Below are 25,469 nucleotides of genomic sequence, written 5' to 3'. Positions count from 1 at the left end.
GAACAGCGTTCATTAATATTCTTGGTAACCGTCTGGAAGTGATTTGCCAAGCTAGTTTTCCACCTGGCAAAGTTCACCAGACCCAACCTTGCCTAGCTTCTGAGCCCAAATAAAGTTGGCTGGGCATTTTTGCCTGATAATTATAAATTGGGTAGTAAGCTGGGCTTATTGTAATTTTTTCACTATTACATCGATGTATTGCATAGCCAAAACCACTTAATTCACTTTAAGTTGAGCCATCTCAAAAAAAGTCCAAAATCTGCAATTACTCCTGAATGCAGTAACTAGTCTGCTATCAGATGCTTATAGTATGATATTATTCCATTACTGTTCAGTGTCAGAGGCCCCCATTTTGTTTCCAAGATAATTCGAAGTACTTATAAGCCCTATATTATTTGAATTCACCGTCTATTAATAATGGCTTACTCTCACCCAAACAAATTTGTTGTATGTTATAGTGGTGCCGTGGCGGCCAATGTGTGAAATATGGTGATGAAGGACCGAAACCAATCCATGGACATTGGTCTGAGTGGTCTAACTGGTCATCCTGTTCTAGAACCTGTGGCGGAGGTATATCTCATCGAGAACGAAACTGTTCTAATCCAAGGTGACTAAGTATTACCTTGTTTCGGGTCTAAGCACTTTGAGATGCAATCTAAATTGTTAAAGCTAATCATAACTATTTATGGTAAGAGCAATTGTTTTTAAAAGTAGCCCAGGATTAGGACACAACACTGGACTTCCAAAAGATGCACTGGATCTATTTGTTTGTTGAATTTATAGCTTATTCATCTGGCCGTGTGCAGAAGAGCTTATAGCTTATTCATCCTCTTGTGCAGAAGAGAATGTTTTATTTGAAGGCTTGTAAAGGGAGAAACTTTAATTTGAAGTAATCCTGTTTTGTTCAAAAATAAAAAGCAGTAGGGAAACTGAAGGACTTGAAGTTAATATCTGAGAAGATGACTAAGCAGGCATACAAATCATTGATGCACAGAATTACAAATTTATTGTTGGTCCTTGAAACTAAATTCTTGTGTTGAAAATCTACTCAAATGAATCCCTGTTATATATCCCATAATTTTAAATATGAGTTTCTATCCTTAGTTAAACGCCCAGCACTGTCCATTGCTCTGCACATGCATTGCTACTTGTGAACATGAATTAGAATAAATAGGCACTCATGTACGTTCAGAATTAAAATACACAGAGATAGGCTCCCAAAAAATCTTTAACTTTGCAGAGGATGTTCCACGAGCAGTTATTTAAAAGTTGCATTTCTATTTGCATTTGCAAGGGGTGCATTCCAATCCATCATTCAGGAGTCTGCTTCATTTAATTTTATGGTATGCATCATTAAAAATTTGATCTGTTCAGCAGACCCAGCCATATTGCTTTTATTTATTTAAGTATCTCTCACATAGAAAAGCTCTGCCACTTCAGTCTCCTTTCTCAACCTTCTCAGATCAGATCAGCCAGTTTTGAAAAAGATATATATATATATATATACTGAAATTGGCAGAGCTTTATCCATTCTCCATCTGACTGTCATAAGTGAATGGAAAGGATACTTTCTCAACATCTTTGGACCAGTTTCACCACAATGATAATGCTAAGGACACAACTGACAATAGGGAGAGGGAAATGCTTACATTTTAGTTGAAGGTGGCACACTTAGGATATGATACATAATCCACTTTACTAAGCTTCTCACTTGACTTTCCTTGGCATAAGGAGCAATAGTTGAAGAATATTTAGCACATTCTCCCCACCCCACATGACACATACTTAACTGGAGAATATACATAGTGTTAATTTCAAAAATAATGTTTCTTGGGCTTTCCAAGTTTCCAAAATAGCATTACATACTTTAGTGAAAGTGCTGTGAGTATAGTAGAGCTTGCTGGAGTGGAAATAGATGAGTTACAACCAATGCTCAGGAATAAAATTTTGCATATCATTTTTCCTTGAATTGTATGGCTTTCCATTTCATAGAAAAAGAATCAATTCATGATGAAAAGAGAAATTCTCAATGTAGTGCAACACCAACATCACCTCTCAAAAAAAATGAAAATTACTGACAGATTTTTTAAAAAAAATTGTATAGTCCTTCTCAGAGGTTTTCTGGCAAGGAAAAATGATATGCAAAATTTTATTCCTGAGCAAGTATCCTGTCATTGCACCACTTGAAGGTGCTAATTTTCCAACTGTCAGCAGCCTGTGAATTGGGTGATAAATTAGGGGCAATCATTTTGGCCTATTTCTAGATGAATCATGCTCACATGGAAAACAGTGAGCAGAATATGAGCAAATGGGGAACTGCCCTGTGCCCCTCTCGCTGAACTGTGCAAATTTTATGCAAACAGCAATGACTTTGTAAAACTGATTTTTATCATAATTATATGCATATCAGGCTGATGGGATAAGAACATTTCAGTCACAAGCTTCTTCTGTATGAATGTCTCATGCATTTTCCACTGCTTGTTGGGTTATTTAAAATTATGTTATTAATTAATAACTGATTTGAGGTAGTTTTTCCATTAATGTTGTAGACCTTCGCATCGAGGGAAATTCTGTGAAGGTTCCTCTCGGATGTTGAAGCTTTGTAACATTCAGAAGTGTCCCCCAAACAGCATTAGCTTTAGAGCTGCTCAGTGTGCAGAATTCAACAGCAAGCGGTTCAGAGGCTGGCACTACAAGTGGAAACCATATACTCAAGTAGAAGGTGAGTTTAAATATGTTTGAAAGTGTCAGAAGAATGAAATTGCACATGTGATAAGACCAGCCCCCACCCCAAGAAATCAGACCAGCTGCAGTCAGCCAGAGGGCTTCAGATTGTACACATTTCTGTTTTAAATTGTGAAATGGTTCATTTTGCAAGTTTAATTGTTAAACATCAAGAGAATGTATTTTATAAAGATGACCTCTAATATTAAGCATTCTATCTAGGGAGTGTTTGGGATGCATTAGAATGCACCACCACAAAGAAAAGCATAGAAGGAAGATCACAATCTAGGAGTGTTAAAGTTGTTGCCTTCCAGGAATCTCAATGGGAGAAAAATAGGTGCAGTTGCACATGTTTTCTCTCTCTCTCTTTTCTGTTTTATTTATTTAATAAAAGAGAACAAAGTGAAAAAGAATAACATAGGAGGAAAAGAACAAGAATAAAAGAAAGCAAGGCAACAACATAAGCTTTGTTAATGTACATATAAGAAACATACAGTATGTTTTCATTCTTCTTCCGAACATACATGATATGAATTTGCATAATTTTCTTGGTTAATGCCATTGTAATGGTTTGACCTTTTCCCAACAGCTTGAAAATTACAAATGCATTTTAAAATCAACACTTCAATGTATCCTTATTTAAATGTATTTATTTTAAAATAAATAGCACTGAAAGCAGGATAAAAGCCCTTATTCATTCATTTAGGACTTAATCCAGCCAAATGTAAGCACTTCTTTAGCTAACTTATTTCATTTGGAAATATACATGAAGTGAAATCTCTCATCTTTTAAGTTATAAACACTCAGCTTTCAATTTCATCAGGCCTTTGATTTATACATTTTCCTTCTTCTGTTTAGAGTTTTTTTAAGTATTAAAAATCACAAATGTAAACTATCAGTAAAGCAGAAAGACACAATTTATTTCAGTTACCAGGTTTACAATTTCTAATAACTGACTTATGAAAATTGTCCCATTGGATCACTTGCAGTCTTTAGGTGGTTTTAGGTTTATTCATATTTTACTTCCAGCAATAGTGATGTAGAAAAAATAAAAGAAGGCTTTTTGTTCTCTTTCCATTTCAGATCAATATTTGTGCAAACTATACTGTATTGCAGAAGGCTTTGATTTCTTCTTTTCTTTATCAAACAAAGTAAAAGATGGGACACCCTGTTCGGAGGATAGCCGCAATGTTTGTATTGATGGTATTTGTGAGGTAATGATGAAATCAGGTACTTTTCTTTGTTGTTACTATGCATTTCGTATCTCTAATTAGTATTTACAGAGTCAGTTTGGTGTAGTGGTTTAGGCACCAGGCTAGAAATTGAGAAACTGTGAGTTCTAATCCTGCCTTAGGCTTAAAGCAGATGGGTAATCTTTGGCCAATCATTCTCTCTCAGCCCAAAATGTTTGACCCAAAGTCTCTTTTTGGTTCTAAAAATAACATTGACGATCATGTTATCCATTCAGTCATGTCCGACTCTTGGTGATTCTATGGGCCAGGTCTCTCCATATGTTCCATTCTTGCACGATGTCTTTGAGTTTTTCTATGGACTAGCTGGTGTCAGCTTTCATAGTATCCAACCACCGTGTTCTTTGGTGGCCTAGTTTCTTTTTACAACTAAATCTTCCAAACATAATTGTTTTCTCCAATGAATTCCCTCACATGACATGTCCAAAATAAGTGAGGCGCAATTTTGTTATTTTGCCTTCTAGTGACATGTCTGGTGTTATGTGCTCCAGTACTTGCTTGTTAGTCACCTTTGCTATCCAAGGAATACGCAGGAGCCTTCTCCAGCACTGCAGCTCAAATGAGTTAATTTTCTTCTTGTCTTGCTTTTTAAAGGTCCAACCTTCATAACCATAGGTAGCTACAGGGGACACAATAAAGCGGACCAACCTACATTTGGTTGTCAGGCTGATGTCCTTGCTTTTCCATAGTCAGTTCATGTTCTTCATTGCTGTGCAACTGACATTGTATTTCTGGGCTGCATAAAAATAACATTACAAAACAGAAATAGAGCCAAATCACAAAGGAAACAGGGAGCCCACAAATATAAAGCTAGAATTAGGAAAGCAAAAAATTAAAATGAACTGAAGTTGGTGAAGGACACTGAAAATAACAAAAATGGTTTCCATAGATATTTTCAAAATAAAAGGAAATGGCAAAAATCTATATACCAGCTGCTAGTGAAGAAGACAAAATGATAACAGGGTACAAAGAAAAGGCAAAGCTCCTCAACTTCTACATTGGTTCAGCTGTCTCCAAGAAAAAAAATGTGTCTTTCACTAGAAAATTGTGAAGAGGAGGAGGAAGGGCAGGAGTGAAGCTTGAGATGGATAGAAATGTGGTCAGACAATATCTTTTTACTTTGAAAGAGCTTAAATCTCCATGATCAGATGAAGTTTTTCAGTTAAATCAAATACATAGGGGATACCAGGAAAAAAATCTTGGAATATTAATTGGCTACAAAGAGAATATGAGTCAGTAGTGCAATAGGTACAAAAAAGGCAAATGTACTTTTAGGTTATATCAATAGAAATATAATTTCCAGTTCTTGGGAATTAACCATTCACTTTACAGGTAGTCATTTAGTGATGGTTCAAAGTTATGGTACATCCTACAAAAGCTATTTACAACCCAATTCCAGAGTTCCAACGGCTGCACACACCCCTGAAATCACATGACCACTTTTAAGGCACATGGCAATTGGCTCACCTTTACAGCCAGTCACATGACTGCAAAATACTGTGATTTGTGCCAGTTTCTGGCCTTTTTGGATGGTTTCCACCAAAAAGAAAACACTCATAGGAATACATTGATTTGCTTAAAAATTGTGGCATTTGCTTAACAATTGCTGGATTCACTTAATGACTGTGGCATTCAGTAAGTAACTACCACAATCAAAGTTATAAAATCAAGTCCAGTCACAGAGGTGCCTCAACTTATGGCCTCATGATTTATAAATTTGCAGGCTCCGTTATGGTCATAAGTCAACGACTACCTGTACACTGCTTTGGGTTCTAAGCATCACAACTGAAGAACAATTCTAAGAAACTGGAATAGGCTCAGAGAAGGACAACAATGATATAAACTAAGTCCTGTGGAGAAAGATTGAAGAAGCAGGGTATTTGGAGACATGACTGAGCACATGTAATTGCATTCTTCACGTACCTGAAGGATGTCATAGAAGGTCAAGACCTCTTCTCTCTCATTCAGAGTTCAGGACTCAGAATAATGGATTTAAGGTGCAATGATGGATTCGTCTTCATTGGATGTGTTCAAGGAAACTCTAGACAGCTATGTGTCTGGGATGCTTTAATTTGTATTTACTTTCCAAGATTTTTTTATTTATCTACTTTTTAATTGCTTTGTTCATCAGTTTTGAAATTGTGTTGATCCTTTAATGTTGTTATATGCTTTTGGATTTTTATTGTCCTTAATTGGTATAGCATAAATTTAAAACAATTAAAAATGGATTCCTGCAATGGCAGGGAATTGGATTTAAATAGCCCTTACCAGCACTATGGGCATGCAGAGGGCTAACTCTATAGTTCTATGAACAAACAGAGAATTTACCTTTCAAATTAATGGTTATTCCTATTTATTTCACAAAAACTGCTGTTTTATAACTAATTCAGAGTTCAATTCAATTTCAAAGAATTTCAGAACACCTACCATAAAATACCACATAGAAGCAGTCAATAGTCAACAGTGGAACTACTACATTTTTAATAGTAGGGGCTACTTAGAAAACAGCTGAGCTCTTTGTCCAAAATCCTGCTCCAAACCTTTACATAGAAGAGCATAAAAATAAAAAACGCAAGTGTGAAGCCTCCGTTCCTTCTATCAATAGCATCTCTGCAAACCCTTTTCCTCAAATATTTTTCTCCAATTTAGCTATTAATTAAGATAGGGGAAAAAAATACTCAAGAGAAATACTCATGTAGGGTGAGGTCCTTCGGAATGAGCAGGGAATGGTGAAGGTATTAGCTATTTTTCTATTAAACGATAAATGAAATGTTCAGCACTGCATTATATTTTTTTATTTTTCTTTCACATTTAGACAGCCTAAAATGGCAAGAAGGGCCAGGTAAACACTTTGAAAAGAATCACAGTATATGCAAGAGGGAGAAGCCATGTTTTAGATGTAACACAAATGAAAATAGTGTGGTATTAATAAAATATAAGCAAATATGTAAACAATGGGCATAATACATAAACATAATGCAATAATATGTAAACAAAAGATGCAGGCTTTTTCTCCATAAGACTTCTTATACACCAAAATGTCCAGCAAAATGAAGTATTTTGATTCTTATCTGTAAACCTTTAGATTAAACTACTGTATGTTATGTAAGTTTAGATGCATCAAGGGAGTCCTTTTTTTGCAGGTGGTTGGCTGTGATCATGTCTTAGGTTCCAGTGCTGTAGAAGATGCTTGTGGAGTATGCAAAGGAGATAATTCAAGTTGCAGAATGTACAAAGGGCAGTACACAAAACAACACACTACAAATCGTAAGAATTTAAAAATATTTTCAATATAATGAATAATTAAAAATTATCTACATGAAATTATTAGAGGAAAAATATTTCAATGCTTATTTACAGAAAAAGGCATACATGTCCAGGGCTTTTTTTTTGTCATAGAATGCCCAGAACGGAGTTCCGGCACCTTTTTTGGATGGAACCTTGTAGGGTAGGCAAGGTGGGTTGTATGACATCTGTGAGTTCTGGCACCTTTTTTTTTTTTTTTTTACAAAAAAGCACTGTACATGTCTATATAAATAAGAATGATAAAAACAAATTAAATGAGCAGTTTTATGAAGACTCAGCACATATGATTTACTTCCATAAAACTGACAATAAAGTTGCTTTCTAAACATTTTTGTCCTTTCTTCTTTGAAGGCTAGAAAAACTACATTTAATACATGTAAAAGATCTCAGCAGAGACCCACCATCCAACTGGATAAAAACATTAATGAGTCTACTGAGGAATAGAGAGGGTTCAGCTTTTTCAGTTTACTTTCTTGTAACATGGTCTGTTACTGATCATATCCTTGTAGCAGCCAATTGTACAAGCCAAATAGGACAGTGCTTTTTACTGAAATTCCATAATATGCTATCAAAAACATCAAATGAATCTGCTACCCTATGAGCTTGTAGACCCCCATGTGATACTGTAGTTTCCCTACTGTATTTTCATATTGACTCCAAGTTTCTGTTATCTTTTATCAAATGACATGATGCGTAATGCTCTTGGTAGTCAGTCTGTTATTATGTTCTTACCCCTCTTCCCTGCAGAATAAGAGGCAAGAACATGGTTGGTGTAACACTGTGCTCAAGGCCCAACACCATTTCTTGGTGTCATAGTAGGCTATGAGCTTATCTATTGGTTTCAGTATTTAAAATAATAGAAAGACTTGTTGTTTTTCAAGTATCTCCAAGACCCAGCATCCTTTTGAGAAAAGGCTGCATCCTTCGGGTATAGAAACAGTACGGAATTCTTCTCCATGTTGCCTCTGTAATTTATGTGCCCAGCAAGATGATGACTCTACAGTATTGCTATTTGAAACTTCAGGAATAGATGGCGTGTTATCCTGTTTAGAATATCACAGTTTCAAAACAGAGAGAAATCTAGGTCAGGTTGGCCTCAACTGAAACACTATGTTTCAGTGTTGCAAAAAAAATCAAGGACAGGCTTTAATCCCACTGCAACATAATTGGTGTTGCTTATATCCCATTGTTATTGCTTATCTACTTGAGAGAAACAGCCTATTTTTGAGGAGGCTTTAAAGGACGCTTATTTTTCCCAACAATGTGGCACTTCTTTCTAGCTCTGCTTTCCGGTATTTAACTAAAAAAAAAAAAGATGATTTAACACGCATGTCTATGAACTTGTTTCAGAACCTGACTTCAGGATGGCAGGATCAGGGTTGAGAGGAAATTTGACCAAGACTTCAGAAACAGACTTCTCAGGATTTATTTCTTTATCCTCATGTAGGCTCTGCATCTCCTTGGAAAGGGATTTATCTGGAGGACTGTAACCATTATTCACAAGAATCAATGTCCTATATCTAAAGATGCCTTTAAAGTCTGAATTCATACAGTTGAAATAGCTCCATGTAGAATGCTAAAGGGATGACTTTGGAGAAGCTACCATATGTAGCAACAGTTACAAAAACCTACCTCAAGCCTGGGAAATGAAGAGAGCATTATAAAGAAATTCACATTGGCTCTGTCCTAAGTCCTTGGGCTAAAAGAAGGAGGGAAAGGAAAACAGTGAGACTTTCAGGATAGAAGCCCTTTGAGATAGGTCGGATCAGGAAACAGACTCATCTAGAATATATTGTTATAATTCTTAAAACTTGTTTTTGTAATGGTTATAATATAATTTCTACAGGGTCAACAGTGTTGGCCCTCTGCATGCCTAAAGTTGCAATTCTGAATATATCAGTGAACTCTCTACTGCAGGGGTGTCAAACTCGCAACCTCACGTGATGTGTCGTGACGTATCACAACTTTTTTGCCATTCCTGACAATGGGATTGGTGTGGTTTCACTATGATGCATCCAGTCCGCGGGCCAGCAGTTTGACACCCCTGCATATAGAATTTAATATAAAAGAATAATTATATCATGAGGTCTTCACTTTAACTCTCCAGATTCCTAGCAGAAACCTACATTGAGGTTATTAGATCTTTATTTACTTATTTCTTAAAGTCCATAGTTTCATCTGGACCTGGCTATTGCATTATGGAGTGTCTCTCTTCTTCCTTTATCTAGAATACTACACATTAGTCACAATCCCTGCTGGAGCAAGAAGCATTAATGTGTATGAGATGAATGTATCCAACTCCTATATTGCTGTTCGTACTTCCAGTAAAAAATACCACCTCAATGGCTATTGGACTGTTGACTGGCCTGGGAAATACAAATTTGCTGGGACTCTGTTTGTCTATCAAAGACCACATAACCACCCAGAGACATTAAGTGCTTCTGGACCTACAAATGAAAGCGTTGTAATAGAGGTAGGTGATATTGTCATGGAATATTGTTCACTGTATAAAAATAATTAGAATTCCTGATTTTGGAAGGACTCAAATTTTTTATCATGTCGACTGAGAAGTCCAATACATGGATAATGCAGGTTAAGAAAATCTAATCTCTGTTTGTAGCCTCTCCATTGTTATTCACCTGGAACAGTCATAATACAATACTGGAACATAACATATTGAATAAGGAACATAATTTTATTAGGCTTCATAGCTCTGTTCCTTCTTCCTGAATTGACGACTTATTGCAATTTAACCTATACTATAGCAAGCCATGGGATATTTATAACTGACATTATGGCTTTGTCTCGGAATTTGCACTGCAGTCAAAATACAAGCTTCAGCAATTCCTAATGTTATCTTATAAATATTACATAGATTTTATACAGACCTAGAGAAGAACTTAACTATTTTCCTCCTTTCCTGCTGCTGCTAGACCAAATCTCAGCGAGAAGACAGAATGAGGTCACAAAGGAATCTGATCGTTTTGTACACTTTTACATGTTGTTGGAGTGCAATCAATGAATAATAGTTAATCTTGGAATAATCCAAGTTGTCCCCTATTTGGGGAATTTAGTTTCAGTTTCATTTAGTAGTATAGAGTATACTTATATTATTTGTTTGATAAGAAGGACTGGGGATATCTATGGAAAAAATCTCAAAACAAACAAAAGGCAAATTAAAAATAGAGCATTCAAGTAAAAGGAAGGAAGAAAGGAAGGAAGGAAGGAGGGAGGGAAGGAAGGAAGGAAGGAAGGAAGGAAGGAAGGAAGGAAGGAAGGAAGGAAGGAAGGAAGGAAGGAAGGAAATTAGTTCCTACTCTAAAATCCTCAGAAGCTTGGGACACCTTAGATTATTCCAATGGAACATAAAACATTGAAGCTGAAACATTGAACTAGAGCAGGGATGTTATTTTCAAAAACATATTTCTGAGAAACATTTCTGAGATTTTTTTTCCATCTTCTCACCTCCAAGCAACAACAACAAAATTATCCAATTTTCTACACCTTCAAAGTTGTTGGGGGAGTTGCAGTTTTCTTTCTGCGGTGCCCTTGAATAGTAATAAGCTTGGATAACTATGGAGAATACAATGGAGGGGTAGGATGTCCATACATTTGTTTCTTCTGGAAATCTATTTATTTATTAAACGTAATTCTATGCTGCCATCATTAAAATTATTCCCAGAAGCTTATACAGAAAAATGCAAAGTAAAATATGCCCCATAAAAATGATAGAATACATTTGATTAGCTTGTTAATATAGTGTCAGCTATATTATAAAATAAGCAGTAATTGCAGTAATGAAATAATCCATTAAAATTCTGTGCCATGGATGTTCAGGAGTGATTAGTTCCTTCTTACAAACAATTTGGATTTTGGGAGGGTAGGTATATTCCTGCTGTATCTGCCTTCATTAATTTATAACCTAATTGCTCTACAATTCAGAGATTAACTCTCTGTCTGCCAACAACAGTATTGCTTCTGCTAAAATGACAATGTGTTTATCTTATAATATAGCTGCTGCTAAATTCCCCAACAAATTAATCAAGGGTTGTAGTTAAAACTTAGCTGGAAAAACCTGGATCTTCTTTCTCATTTTGCTTCATTTTCTTTCTTTAGTTATCTGTGCAAGGTACACAAATTCCATCTCATGTTGTTCCCTTGGCATAGCAGCCCTTATGCCAAATCCTTTTTAATGGTCCTGAGTCACCTTGGAACTTGCATTTCTTCAACAGTCTGCATGTATCTAATTCCCACAGAGCATGCCATCATCAAAAGAATACAAATATTTGGGAGGTTGTTGCTATCAATTTATTTATGTTGTGCATACTAATTTAAATACCAAAATTAACTTGCCATAACTTTTATTGGAATGGCAGACTATAAATAAATTTACCTTATTAAAAGAGCTATCCTAAATCAGTGCCACTAATTTTTTTTTTAAAAACCAGTTCTCTCCAATTCTTGTTCAGTGCTAAGCAACTGGAAGATTAGTCAAACTGGATGGTGTCTTGCACTTATTCAGCAAGCTGTCCTTGTGGGTAATGGTTTCCTTCAGGCATAGCCAATTAGATATTCAACACATTTCCGTGAACTGAGGAACTGTAACAGAAGAAAAGAATTCATTAGTCATATCTAAAACTGTGAACAGACAAGACAGATTCCAATGACATAAGATTTTATTTGTAAAAAAGAAAGTCGTTAATATATATATAAATAGATCGATCTTAACTCTGGCTGTTCCACGTGGTTTTTTATATATATGTTCTGATATTTAAACCTGTTTTAATGTGTCTTATCACTTTGTAGGGAATGTAATGGGAATAACCAGACAGCCAGCAGGCTTCTAAGAGTACCATGTGCTAATTGTACTAATGTGCTAATTGTGCTAATGCAGCAGCTCAAGTCATTCTCCCTATCATGATGTGATCTAAATCAAAATTTGCTGCCAGAGAAATAGAAATGTCAGGGTCAGGTGGTATGGAGCTCAAATTTCTGCCTGATATCATTTGGGTCACTCTGTGGTCTCCAGTTCTAACAAGCAGTTATTGGCTAGTAAGCTGAACTTTCTCAGGTGTTAAGACTTTCATCCACTGATCACATCATGATCAATAGCTCTTCCCCAGAATGCTGCTGCCAACTTGAATTATTCCATCCTCCCAAGAACAATGAAAACAGCATTTATGGATCACCCATAAATCTGATTTTAGCCACAGGATGATCAACTGGTTTAATTTTACACACACTTCCTTAAGTATAAAATCTGAAGATCTCAACAGAATATTTACTAATTTGTGCTGATGGACCAGATCTAGTCACTGAGACACACTTGCCCTACTTTGCTAAGCAAATCCATTTTTCGTGAACTAAAAGAGACAAAATAAGATCCTTACTTCTATGCCAGAGATTTGTGCATTTTGTACTTACACAAATATTATAATTCTCTAGATTCACCTCAGTTCTACCTGAACCGTTCCAGATATTTTCAAAGCATGATTTTATGTTGTATTTATTTATCTGGCCAGGAATTCCTAATTATGGAAGCATTTATATTTTAGCATACTCTAAGCATGAACTGATAGCTTCCTTTGTTTCCTTTTATCAGCTTCTCTTACAAGGTAAAAATCTAGGAATTTCATGGGAATATTTTCTTCCTAAAGTGGAAACCGAAAAAACAAAAATATTAAAACATAACTATACGTGGGCCATCATCCGTTCTAAATGCTCAGTCTCATGTGGAGCAGGTAAGGTATCTCTGAAATGTATTAAAATATAGTTTTATTGCAGACTACAAAGTGTTCCATTTTCAAAAATCAGACCTTCCTAGCCACATTCAGTCAATTCTGAAGTATAGTCCACTTGGATAGTAATCTCCTTAATGAGCTATTTATTTCAGCCACCTCTTAAGTTTTATCTTAAATATTAGAGACAAAGGGAAAGACACCTGATATTTTGTTATGCTGATCATTTTTTGTTAACAAACTGAAAAAAATAATACCAATATTTCTAGAAACTCAAAATATTTTATATGTCACCCCAATACTATCTTTTGAACAGGAAATTGATGACAAAAATTAAAGAGTGTAGTATGTCTATATAATAATTTTAATAAAGATTATAACAGTAAAAACTAATACAAACTAAAGTAGAAAATTAAAAGGAAGAGTAGAAATGCAGAAAAGAAAGAAGACAAGGAAGAAAGAGAAATATAAAAGAAGGAAAAATAAGAATACAGTAAAGAAATACACACACACACATAGAGAAGTGAGTTCCTATCTTCATCAATAGAAGTATAAATAATTTTAGTAACTTATCAGTACAACAAGTGGTTTCTTCTTTCCATATCCCATTTCTTATCAACAAACAAATCCATAAAGCATTGTCATTTCAGTCCTGGCGTCAACAAAAATCCATTAAAGGTTACCAGAGATAGCAACATATATATTCCTTCCTTTAACAATTGTAATCTTTAGTCCATTCAAATCATGTCTTAGCACTTGATTTCTTTTCATGTTTCTTTGTTCCTTCTCATGAGGTTCTTCAAAATTTGAATGTCTCTTTTCTAAATCCAATGCAGGAAAATTATCCAGGTCACTTTCTTGGTTTATTATTTGTATATCACTTTTAATTATTAAATACCAGCCAGTTTCTTTTGCATGTCCAATGCAGCATCTTTTTCCATGTCATTCTTGCAGCCTGACCTTCGTAAATCCTTTTTCAACCTAGTCTCAATCTTGTCAAGTAAAACTTGTTCCTCTTCAATAACATCTTTTACACACAGTCCTTCCTGTGAGGCAGATGTCTCTGTCGACACTATAAAATTAATTTCTGAGCCCATTTTTCAAAAACATCCTTCAATATGTCATATGTTAGATTATTTTGTTCACTTCCATAACTGTAATTCAGATTTGTGAGTTCTTCTCCTTTAATTGTAATTGTCTTTAATTGTAATTTTATACTTAGGCAAAAAAAAACAACCCCAAATGTGCAGGTATAAAATATGTGGTAACTGGCTCAACAGCAGTAACTTTGAGAAGGATCTAGGAGTCCTAGCGGACAATTACTTAAGTATGAGCCAGCGGTGTACTGCAACTGCCAAAAAAGCCAATTCTGCAATGTTCTGTAATAACTTCTGCCTCTATTGCCTAATTTTAAAATCTTTTTTTTTAAATCAAAACAAAAATATTTTCCCATGGGAAGGATTTATTAGAATTAACTCCAAAATTTTATTTCAAATTTATTTGGACCCTTATTTCATTTATAACTTTCTGAAATCAAAGTTTTAGGCACCCTTTTGTGAATTATTCCAATTTAAATTCTTAAAGTTATAGTTAAAACTTTCTTTTACTAAGGATTGAAGGAAACTGTGCTGTGTAACCCATAAATCATAATTTTATTTTTTCTGTTTTATGCAAAACGTCTATAAGGGTTTCCAGTAACAAGCAATTTCCAAAAGTGATTGGAGGAGGTAATATGTAATTGACCTTGGGCATTGACCTTGGTTTGAGCAAGATTCCCTTATCTCACAGAACTCTAAACCCACAGAGGCCATTAATCTTATGGTCTTTTTATGAGCTGTCTGGAGCAATTGTGGGCAATCTCAAATCCTCTCCTTGTCCAGAGAGGTTTCAAAGACCCAGTTTACTATCAGGTCTTCTTCCGCTGCAATTGTTGGGTCCACTTTTCATGGAGTGGTCTTTAGTCTGCTATTTCTTATCTGGAAGTTCAAAATTAAATAGCACCTCTCAAAAGGATTTACAAGTGGTTATTTTTTATTCAACTTAATGATAACTTTGGGTCTGGAGTGGCAATAGTCAGAAACATTTCATATGTGTATCCAGGGCTTTTTTTTGTCATAGAATGCCCAGAATGGAGTTCCGGCACCTTTTTTGGATGGAAACTTGTAGGGTAGGCAAGGCGGGTTGTATGACATGTGTGAGTTCCGGCACCTTTTTTTTTTTACAAAAAAAGCACTGTGTGTATCTATTTATAGCGTATCTATTTATCTACAATGTATCTTAGGTATATCTATTTATATATAGATCTGTCTAACTGGAGCAAAATTTTGAGTTTTGGATTCAAGGCTGAAACTAGATTTTTGTTATTCTTCAAAATACAGTAATTTTCTTTTTTGGCATTGTTTTATGTTACTGAAGAAGGAAATTAGAGGACTCTGTTTTGCTTAAGGTGTAATAATGCAAAAGATGAGGAGCTTGGACAGACTGAGAACTAGATGGTAAAACTGGAGGCTCAAAATGACCTCTGAAATAGTTAGCTGCTTTCCTCTGTTCCAGAATAATATCCCCCAATCTATTGCCTTTCAGGTGTATTGGTTTACAACACTTGTTATTGCTTTGTGGACTGAGATAGAGCTAAAGTTAGGTCTAATCTGAAAACAGGGTGGGAAAATCTGTGGTAAGAGGACCCCATGAAGACACATGCCTATTATTATCCATTTAAGATGCTGTCACCTAGCCAAGTCTGTGTAGCTACCAATGATTGACAAGATGAAAATTACATTGTTAGAGGCCAGAATCTGCATCTGAGCTGTCTGTTTATGGGGCAATAATCCCCTACTGCTTGTTCTGTGTAAACATCTGCCACCTGGAGAATGAAGAGGTGATGTCATGTAAAAGGTAAAGGTCAAAATGACTGTGATCCTTAAAAACTGAAGCTGATCTTTGTCTCAGCAGCTTCAATACAGTTACTTCTGCCTTTGACCTAAGAGGGTTATGCTTGTCAAACTGTAGCAGAATTTTAAAGTGATCTTTTGCTCTTCTTCAATCTTTCCTTTTAATCTCATTTTAGATTTTTTTAAATTTATTGGTATGTGTTAATATCACCTGGATGGATTTATTAGTTAACCATTACTAAATTACATATTGCTAAGGCTGGGATTAAATGCTTAGTAGGCAATGTTTTTGCAGAAAATTTCTGCTGCAAGTATAAAAAGAAAAAAGAATGGCAAAAAGCAAACCTCATCCTGAGCCCAATTTCATTTTGGTTGTAATAAACATCCCTTCCCCCCCCCCCAACAAGTAGGAAGCTGCAATGGACAAACAATGGAATCCAATGCGTTACATGCACACACATTTCTTCAGTGAAGAAACACAGCTGGACACACTGGCAGCTGGATATTTATTGTTCCAAGTATTTTATCAGTTTGTTTTTTCTTTGTCCATTTTAGCTTCCAGAGATCTACTCATTTCAATAAAATGTAGGGTCCACTGATGCAATTCTGAACTTTGTAAATTGTAGCGATGTCCATAACTCAGTGCTAATCATTTTTAGCTTGTTTGTTCGTCTCAATAATTGTATGGTGTTATAGTAACACTTCAGACAGAATAGAGACAGATAACCTTTTGTTGTCTGAGAGCAACACTTAATATTACTTTCCTGGCCAAGCATTCATTGGCTTCAATGATACATTGGGTGGAGAATGTGACAATGATTTGAAAGTGGGTGGGGCAGAATTTCCTAAAAAAATATTCTAAGAATTATTTGAAATCAGTGCAGTGTCTTTGATGTAGCTAAACAAGTGTTGCATGCAACTTTAACAAGGAAAAGTTACAGGTCACACAATGGCCTTGATAATTACTCCACTAGATTTAAAAATAGTCATGGAAACAATTCTAGGGTCCAGATGAACTAATGAGTTACAACGTATGAAATGGAGCTTCATTTGAAATTAGTTTCTTCCTATATCAATTTTAAAAATGATGATCCATATTTTATTATTTTGGGAGCCAATTCTTCCCCTGAATGTTTGTACATATTTGGGGGGGGGGAAGTCTGATTTATTTGTCAAACTAAAAAGTTGTTGCCTTCTTCCCAATTCAGAGTCACTCACCTAGCTGGGAAGATGACATGCTGCCAGCTGTTTTCTGAGCTTCTTGTTAGTCATTGCACAGACAGCATGTGATGGGCAGGTCCATAAAATGCATGACTAAATTGTCTGGACGTCTGGCAAGCCATATATTATGTAACTATAAAAAATAGCAGAGTCTGCATGGGGAGACTGCATTGGTAAAGATACTAATAGAACTAGAAATAAATTGTAGAATATAGTCCTTCCATCTCTGAATGTTAAATGGCCACCATTGCCCTCACTCACTCTTTGTATTAGTAGATTGATATAAATTTATATCAGTCATGCAAAATGTTATGGAAAAAAAGTACATACACCAATAAATTAAGAAAAGGATAAACTTACACTAAGAGAAGTGTTCATAGAAGGGATGAAGAAACTGGGAAACTCCCACAATAGGAGAAAAGGAGAAGATAAAAGCTGAGGAGAGTAAGAGTAAGTCTGCCATATGGATCTCCATACCCACCTTAGTAGTCTGAGGTGGTTCCCTTCAAGCAAAGTCTCCCTTGTAGCCATTTTATAAAGGCCCTCTTAATATTGAGACAGGTTTGGAGGATTAAAAACAGGAGCCGATGAGTGTTCATGTTTAGAGAGGACTTGAACTCAGTGGAGAAGGCACCAAATAATGACAACTGAGTTTCTTCCAGCTGAAGTTGACATAAGTTGAAACCTACTCCATCTCATCCTTTCTTTAATAATAATAATAACAGTGTATTCTGTAACTATAATATGGTAATTCCCTGCAGTGAGAATCCTTAAAAGACTAAGGACAAGTTTGAACTCTAGGAGCTGAGTAAGATGGGGAAGTAGAATGGTAATGATTCTGCCCACCAGGCCATTATCTATCTCATCTAAGGCGGTTTACATACAGTTTGTCAAACTTTATATAGCAGGATGTAAGTTTAAACATGTTAATGAAATGGGTCAAACTTTCCTTCAGACTAATAGTGTGTGTCAGACCAAACTGTATTTTGCTTTTACAAATTTTATGAGGGTTGATCACTATGTAACCTTCCATATATTCTAAGGCATAAAAAGTACACAGGTTTGCAAAGAAAAAAAACTCTAAATTGGAATCACAGCTACTCAGAGCAATAAAGCAGTTGCCTGCACTGAGCTAAATGCTGCCTGAATTAACACAATGAAAAATTTGGAGTAGATAGATAGATAATCCCTATTTGCAAACTTCAAATCAAATACTCTAAACATTTATCTAATTCAAATGTAGTCAACAAAACTGTTATCATGATATAAGATCTATACAGTTGTTCTTGAACTCTGCATCCTACATTTTTGTAGTTAGTTGATTTATAAATTAGCAGATGCTGTTTCATTTTATTACCTTTTTGTGAGTTTGTTGTCTTTTCATCCTTTGGCATTACTTTCTGATATATTTGAGAGATAGTATGTGCTCAGATTATCAGTTTCCTGTTCATTTTTTCCTTTAAAGTTATCAGAATCATTATAAAACATCAGTCATTATCAGATCACAAAATATGTTTAATTAGTGCTTGTATGTAGTCGTATGTATTGATAATTTATAAGAATAGGGTAAGAAATGTAAACTGAGAGATGTAACAAACTGCAGACATTGTCTGAAAATAAAATTTAAAAATGCAGTGATGGATTAATAAGAAATAATCCAGAAATAAAATCAAAGCATTTGAATTGGGAGAACTTTGTAAATAATCCCCTTGTTTCCTTTCTCTGAAGAAATTTGTCTGAATTATACATCCCTGTGACTGAAAAAGGAAGCTGCATCCCTTTTCTGCTAATACAGAGCTAACAACAAGCTAACTTGTATAGACACAACTGAGTTTATATTTTAGTGAAGAATCATGGATGGAAATTAAAAAAAAAAGGCTGCAGAAAGGAAAAACAACTATGGAGCAGCAAATAGGAGCAAATGATATATCATATTCCCCAGAATTGTTTGTCAAATAGTCATGAAAATTAGTTAATACTTAAGGCACAAAGCATGTCTTTGACCTGGGAAATCAAACCATGGGAGGTAGTCATATAAGTGTGCTTATTGTTTGCGTAGGATTGTGTAAGATGGACACTGTGGCTTTAAATAACCAAAAAATGGAGTTTTGAATGTAAACAGTTGTTCATGATTTTGTGCTTGCCATTTATGCTGTGTTATATGCAGGTCAAATGGTGACAAAAGAAACCTGCTACAAAGATTTTCAAGTACAAGTCGATATATCTTTATGTGACCACAAGAGTCGACCAGCTACTGGAGCCATCCCTTGCAAAATGCCACCTTGTCCTCCCAGGTAATAAAATGCACAACAAAGTGTATATTTCCTCAAATATAAGCATTACATATACCTGTTCAATGAATTTGCAACACCTTTCAACTGAAACTCTGTTTGGAATGTATTTGTAATATGTACTGGCTTCCAGTTTGTTTCCAGGGATGGTTCAAGTCCTGGTCATTAAGGCTTTCACAAGTGAAGAATATATATACAGTACTTCTTGGTGTGATAAGCTTTGGGAAGTCTAGGCTGGAATATATTACCAACAGCAAAACATTTTCTAAATCTTTGGACTGAACATTCATGCCAAAGCTGACCATGAAAAGTCCTGGTGGCACAGTATTGCAGGCAAACTCTGACCACAGCCTGGAGTTTGATCCTGACCAGCTCAAGTTTGACTCATCTTCCATCCTTCCAGGATCGGTAAAATAAGGACTCAGATTATTAGAAGCAATATGCAAAATGAACCCACCCAGAGAATTCTGTAAAGCACTATGGGGTGGTATTTCTATTTGCCTTCCTGGACCCTGAAAGGCTTTTTGCTTAGGCTGGAACCTTTTCTGAAGAACAAACTGTTCTTGATTCTGCTGTGGTGCTGTGTGCCCTTTCTGTCTTCCTCCTGCTTTTTCTGCAGTTACATTTTCTATTATTTGGTTCTGACTAGTACTTGTCCCTTGGCTCTGACCTCAAGTTCAGTTTCTGGTTCCCCATCTTCTTCTCACTATCAGTCAGCTGATGGTCTACATCAGTGGTTCTCAACCTTTTTAATGCCGCGACCCCCAACCGGTCGTAAGTCGAGGACTAAACCGGTCGTAAGTCGAGGACTAAACCGGTCGTAAGTCGAGGACTAAACCGGTCATAAGTCGAGGACTAAACCAGTCATAAGTCGAGGACTACCCAACCGGTCATAAGTTGAGGACTTTCCCTGCCCGGGAGCGCCACGCATGCGTGGTTCCGCCCCCTGGGCCGGCTGAGGCGTAGCTGGCAAGCGGCAGAGATGGAGCAGGCCGACCACCAGCTGGCCCAGCTCAAGGGAGGTAAGGCACCCGCCGGAAAAGGGGGAAAAAATGGCAGACAGCCTTGCTTGGCGACCCCCGTGAAATGGTCGATCGACCCCAAATGGGGTTGCAACCCATAGGTTGAGAACCGCTGGTCTACATGTAGGATAGAAGCTTTTCAATTAGGTCACCTAAGCTGTAAGTGATAACTTAAGTTACCCCTTCCCCTGAAGGCCCATTTGCCCTTACTATTAGCATTTAAACATGCTGTGGATCACAATTTAGGTTCCACCCTATCTTAAATTTCGCTTAGCTCTTTAACTCCTATATTGCTATGGAGTCTTATGGCTTTGCATTGCAATTGATGTTTATTTTATTTATTCTACTGATTAATGCATTTGTTTTCAGTTAACACTCTCTACCTTCTTGCAGTCCCATATAAGAGTATAATAGTAAAAAAATAATATTTAGCAGTTAGGTGGGGAGGTTGTTCTTCCCTGACTGTGATGGATTTTGTAACTCAAAAGCTTAACAAAGATTACTGATCATTAATACCCTAATCATCCATGAATAACAATGAAGCCTTTCATTATAATCTGAATGGACTAATGTAGGTTATATAGTATAATTGATCCCAGTGATATCATAAACTGGCAATTTTTTCTTGTGTACACTAGGTTGGAGGCAGGTACCAAGGCATTCAAGGACATATTATTTCTGATAAGGTGTATCTCAGAGAAGCTGATGTAGGTTTTATGGGATAATTTCAGTAACTTCTATGTATCAAATGAAATAGTGGTTTCAGTAAAATCAAAGATTAATTTCTTGTGCTTAATTCTCCTGCATGTACAGTCCGATAGGTTTGAAGTTATTCTTTTTTTGGCAGAGGGGATGGTTTCCACCTGTCCTTTTCTTTGGTAATGAACTAGTCTGGATGTAGCTTGTTTACCTGCATCCCCTTATAAGAATTGTCTCCGTCATAATCTCAATGTAGATCAAGAAATGCCATAGAATTCAAGCCAATGAACTAACATTTGTGGAGTGCCAGTTCAAAACTCATGTTAATTTTGGTATTTTGTTGAGCATCTCTAAAATTATTATTCCTAAGTTTTATCCTTCTCTCCAAGGTACTACCTAAAATAAGGAAATAATATAATACTTATAATAGTAATGAGGACTGTCACCACTTTTGGTGCTTCAACAGCCTCCCATCCTTAGATGTACCTTGGCTGTACCCCAATAGTGTAAATCCAAGGGTAGTGTTGAGAGAGATAGAGAGGGAGGGAGGGAGGGAGAGAGGGAGAGAATATCCATATGCAGATCTTTCTATCTTGTCTTGTGATGCCGAGCATGTATATTTCCATGTCTCTTTGTGCCACTCGTAGCTTTTGTATTGATTGTGAGGTTAGTGTCCATGTTTTACTGGCATATGTTAGAACTCCATTCATGTTTTCAAGTCACAGCAAGTAGCAATACCTAACCAGTTTTTGCTGATCACAAAAAAATAAAAAAAATAAGTATTGTTGAACCTTGAATGGAAATTCCATCAAGAAATTCTAGGAATATGGATTAGATTGGGAAATTGAAAGCAAAATAATCCATAAAGAAGGTAAAGGAAAACTATTTTAGCACTACTTGCAAAAAAGCAACACCACTTTAAGGGGACTTTGCCTTTATAACATATATGACAAGCTATTATTTGAGCTCCTATAAGAAAAACTGCATAGTCAAGATTAAGTGCTTTGGTGTAGCATTTTCTTGGAGATACAATTTGGCTCCAGCAGTGCTGGGATTAAGGAAAGCTATTAAAATCTGGTTAACTTTTGGGCTGATATATCATAAGTCTGTACCCTCTGGTAGTGGGGTTTAACAGTGTTTTTTTTTGTTCTTGGTGCTTAACAAGATTTGTGATTTTATTCTTACTTGTTATTATTTTATTGTTTTAATCTTGTTTGCAGATGACAAGTATGTGATCGATTCAATGATAGAAGTGGCATATAATTCCATGAAAATAAATAAATAAATAAATAAATAATAAATAAATAACTGAAACAATTCCTACCCAGAGCTGTTAGAATTCCTGTTTAAGTAACATATGACCTGTTTAATTTTTAGGCTCTCAAACTAGTTGTGCAGACCCTTCTAATTTCATTGAACCCAAGTCATCATAGTAAAACAGCTATTTAGTTGCAGCACATACCAGAAATACCCAAGCAGTTATTTTATGGTTCCTTATGCAGATATAGTGAGTTACCTCATTTAGATGCCGTCTGTCAAGTTAAAAGAGACATTGCTATACTGTCTGGAACCTCCAGACATCATTTCTCTGTTGTGCATAAGATATTTTAGAATTCATGGCCACAAGCTCCAAAGTTGGCTGTTATCCCAGTTTTGAGTATTTAAACTAACTGAGCTAACACATTAAATTTATAAATATTACATTTACACTAGCTAGCCTTAAGCCAGTTTTTTAGCTGTTGAGCATGTCCCAAAAATGTCTACCATAAATATTTATGTTGTGTTCTCCTCATGTAATATTACAAGCTGAAGACAGAGTTCCAATTAAATCCATTAGTGTTGCTGCTGCTGCTGCATGATTGATAGCTCCAAAAACATGCATTTATTTCAGAGCTTTCTTGGGTCACTTCTGTGTTTGCCCAGTGTATATTTTGTAGCCTAATTTTAACTATGTTCATTTAAAAAAGTTCCACTTTCTCCTGCCCCCTACTCTACAGGTTGAGGCAAGATTTCCTCATGTCTAATTCTTCCTGAGAACTCATTTCTTTCTTTCTTTCTTTCTTTCTTTCTTTCTCTTTCTTTCTTTCTTTCTTTCTTTCTTTCTTTCTTTCTTTCCGACAATTATCAACATAACCATCACTGGAAGACGAACTAGAACATCACTCTATCACAGATGGACCTGGCTTCAGCGAGGAACTCCTCCATTTCTATGACATGAGAGATTGTAGTAGAAAAGGATGGGAAAACCTTGTTCTGAATGTGTGCATTATAATATATTGCTAATTTTTAGAAAGTATTTTAATATTGCTCTTCATGTCACAGCAGAAGAAAATTAAATTCATTTTAAAATGTGTAAAAATGAACCTAATAAATCCATATTAGGATGCAGCAATAAAAGACAAATATAAATACTGTAATAATTAAAACATTTCAAATGCTTAGCCAACAAAATTGAACTCCCCCCCCAAAAAAACCAACAAAATTTCAGTGTTAATTGTACCCCAATAATGTGGGTGGGGCAAGATGACAATCACAGTTTGCAATCAAAGCTTCACTGCACTGGCATCGTACTCTATATCGAAGTGGCAGGCTTTAATCATAATGTCATTTTGCCTCATTTTGCCTACCTTCCACCCCTGGTGAGTACTGTTGCGTGAGCTCAATTCCTGGTGCATTCAAAAACATGCCTGTTCTGATTTCTTGGTGGTGGTAGTTTGTCATTGTGCCTTCTAGGCTGTTTGGGATACCCAGTAATCTAACCTACTGTCCTGAGTATCTCTGATCTTTGGAGAAAAGCTTTCCCTAATTATTTTAAATCTGAGAAAGGCTGAAAGAGAAGAGCTCCTTGAGAAATGTGGAACTCAAGTTATTTAAGGCATTGACAATCTGCATCAGCTTCTCTAATTAGAATGTTGTGAGAACATAAATAATTGTGGTCAAACTGTATCACTTCTCTAGCAAACTAAGCTAGACTGGTGGAAGGCATTCCTAGGCTACTAAGCCTCTCGAATAGCAAAACTAAGTCAAGGTATTCTGGGAAAGTTCCTCTCCATCTGGAATAGGTTGACGTTCAGATCTAAGAATCTCTCATTCAGACAACTCTTGACAGGATTCAGCCTTAGTTTACTGTCTCAATTTAGGCCATTATTGAATCTAGTCACTGCTGAAGCCCCAATGATCAACATATCTGATTTAGGAAAAAGATGAAAATAATTTTCTCAGCTTCTTTTCAATGTCTTAATTCTTTTATCATCTAGCAATTCGGCCAGTTTCTTCATTCTGCAATTTTGTTAATTGGGAATTTTTTAAAAAAACAGTTCTGATCTTAAAATGGTATTAACATCCTGTATGTATTTCAGAGCTCTTTTTCTGCATCCTTTATTGTCTCCTTGCATTTCTTTCGTACAACTGTGGAGAAACTTTTTTCTGTAATAGTAGTAGTAGTAGTAGTAGTAGTAGTAGTAGTAGTAGTAGTAGTAATAATAATAATAATAATAATAATAATAATAATAATAATAATAATAATAATAATAATAATAAAGTTGGAAGGGACCTTGGAGGTCATCTAGTCCAACCCCCTGCTCAGGCAGGAAACCCTGTACCATTTCAGACAAATGGCTAGCTGATAATTCTCTCGTATATTAGTTGAATATCTATTACTGTGTTTTTCAGCATACATACACACACACACACATACACACACAAAAACACTGAGAGAGAGAGAGAGAGAGAGAGAGAGAGAGAGAAATTTTATAAAGACATCTGATTTATCAAGTTGTTTGGCTCTAAGCCAAAATTAACATAATGTTTTAACTTACTGATACCCCGACTTCATAGAAGGAAGGAATGTTCAAGTATTGCACTGCATTCTGTAGGCTCAGACAGAGCATGGTGCTTTTTTTCCTGACTGTTCCATATTTCTTCCACCACGTCAATCTATTCCCAGGCTAATCTTAGGACTTCATTAAAAAACAAATAAAATCATGTAGATCCTATTAATTTCAATTCATTTTCTTTTTTGTAAATATGCATATGAGTTTAGACTTACCATAAAGTTTAATAATCTGAAATTGATCTATATATTAATTCAGATCCTAAAAGTCGCTTAAATACAATACCATTTTTCCTCTTTGTTCAGCATACAGATATCTGATAGCTTGAATAGCAATTTGTAAGTAACTGAACATTATTATAATGTTTCTGATGATTGATGCCAATATTCTGATTGCATTTTACTACATTCATATACAGTATATTTAAAACATAGCATTGTGTCTGAATTTTCCTCTATTGCAGAATTTACTAGCATTCCCAAATCAGCTTTTTA

At 35.7% G+C, this 25,469-nt stretch overlaps 1 protein-coding gene across 1 annotated transcript in view; it reads left to right on the top strand.

The window, feature by feature from the left end:
• Positions 1–25,469, top strand: part of ADAMTS16 (ADAM metallopeptidase with thrombospondin type 1 motif 16) — a 79,420-nt gene that overhangs the window by 36,931 nt on the left and 17,020 nt on the right. Inside the window, exons 12-18 of the mRNA XM_029284177.1 lie at positions 459–607; positions 2,550–2,722; positions 3,808–3,938; positions 7,118–7,241; positions 9,509–9,753; positions 12,883–13,021; positions 19,298–19,424. Of these exons, the coding sequence (XP_029140010.1) occupies positions 459–607; positions 2,550–2,722; positions 3,808–3,938; positions 7,118–7,241; positions 9,509–9,753; positions 12,883–13,021; positions 19,298–19,424 (1,088 nt within the window). The remainder of the gene's footprint in view (positions 1–458; positions 608–2,549; positions 2,723–3,807; positions 3,939–7,117; positions 7,242–9,508; positions 9,754–12,882; positions 13,022–19,297; positions 19,425–25,469) is intronic.

This window comes from Protobothrops mucrosquamatus, unplaced genomic scaffold, assembly GCF_001527695.2.
Source record: "Protobothrops mucrosquamatus isolate PMUCROS unplaced genomic scaffold, P.Mucros_1.0 scaffold406, whole genome shotgun sequence".
Taxonomy (NCBI): domain Eukaryota; kingdom Metazoa; phylum Chordata; class Lepidosauria; order Squamata; family Viperidae; genus Protobothrops; species Protobothrops mucrosquamatus.
The sequence above is the reverse complement of the archived record's forward strand: the minus strand, read 5'-3'. Positions and strand labels throughout refer to the sequence as shown.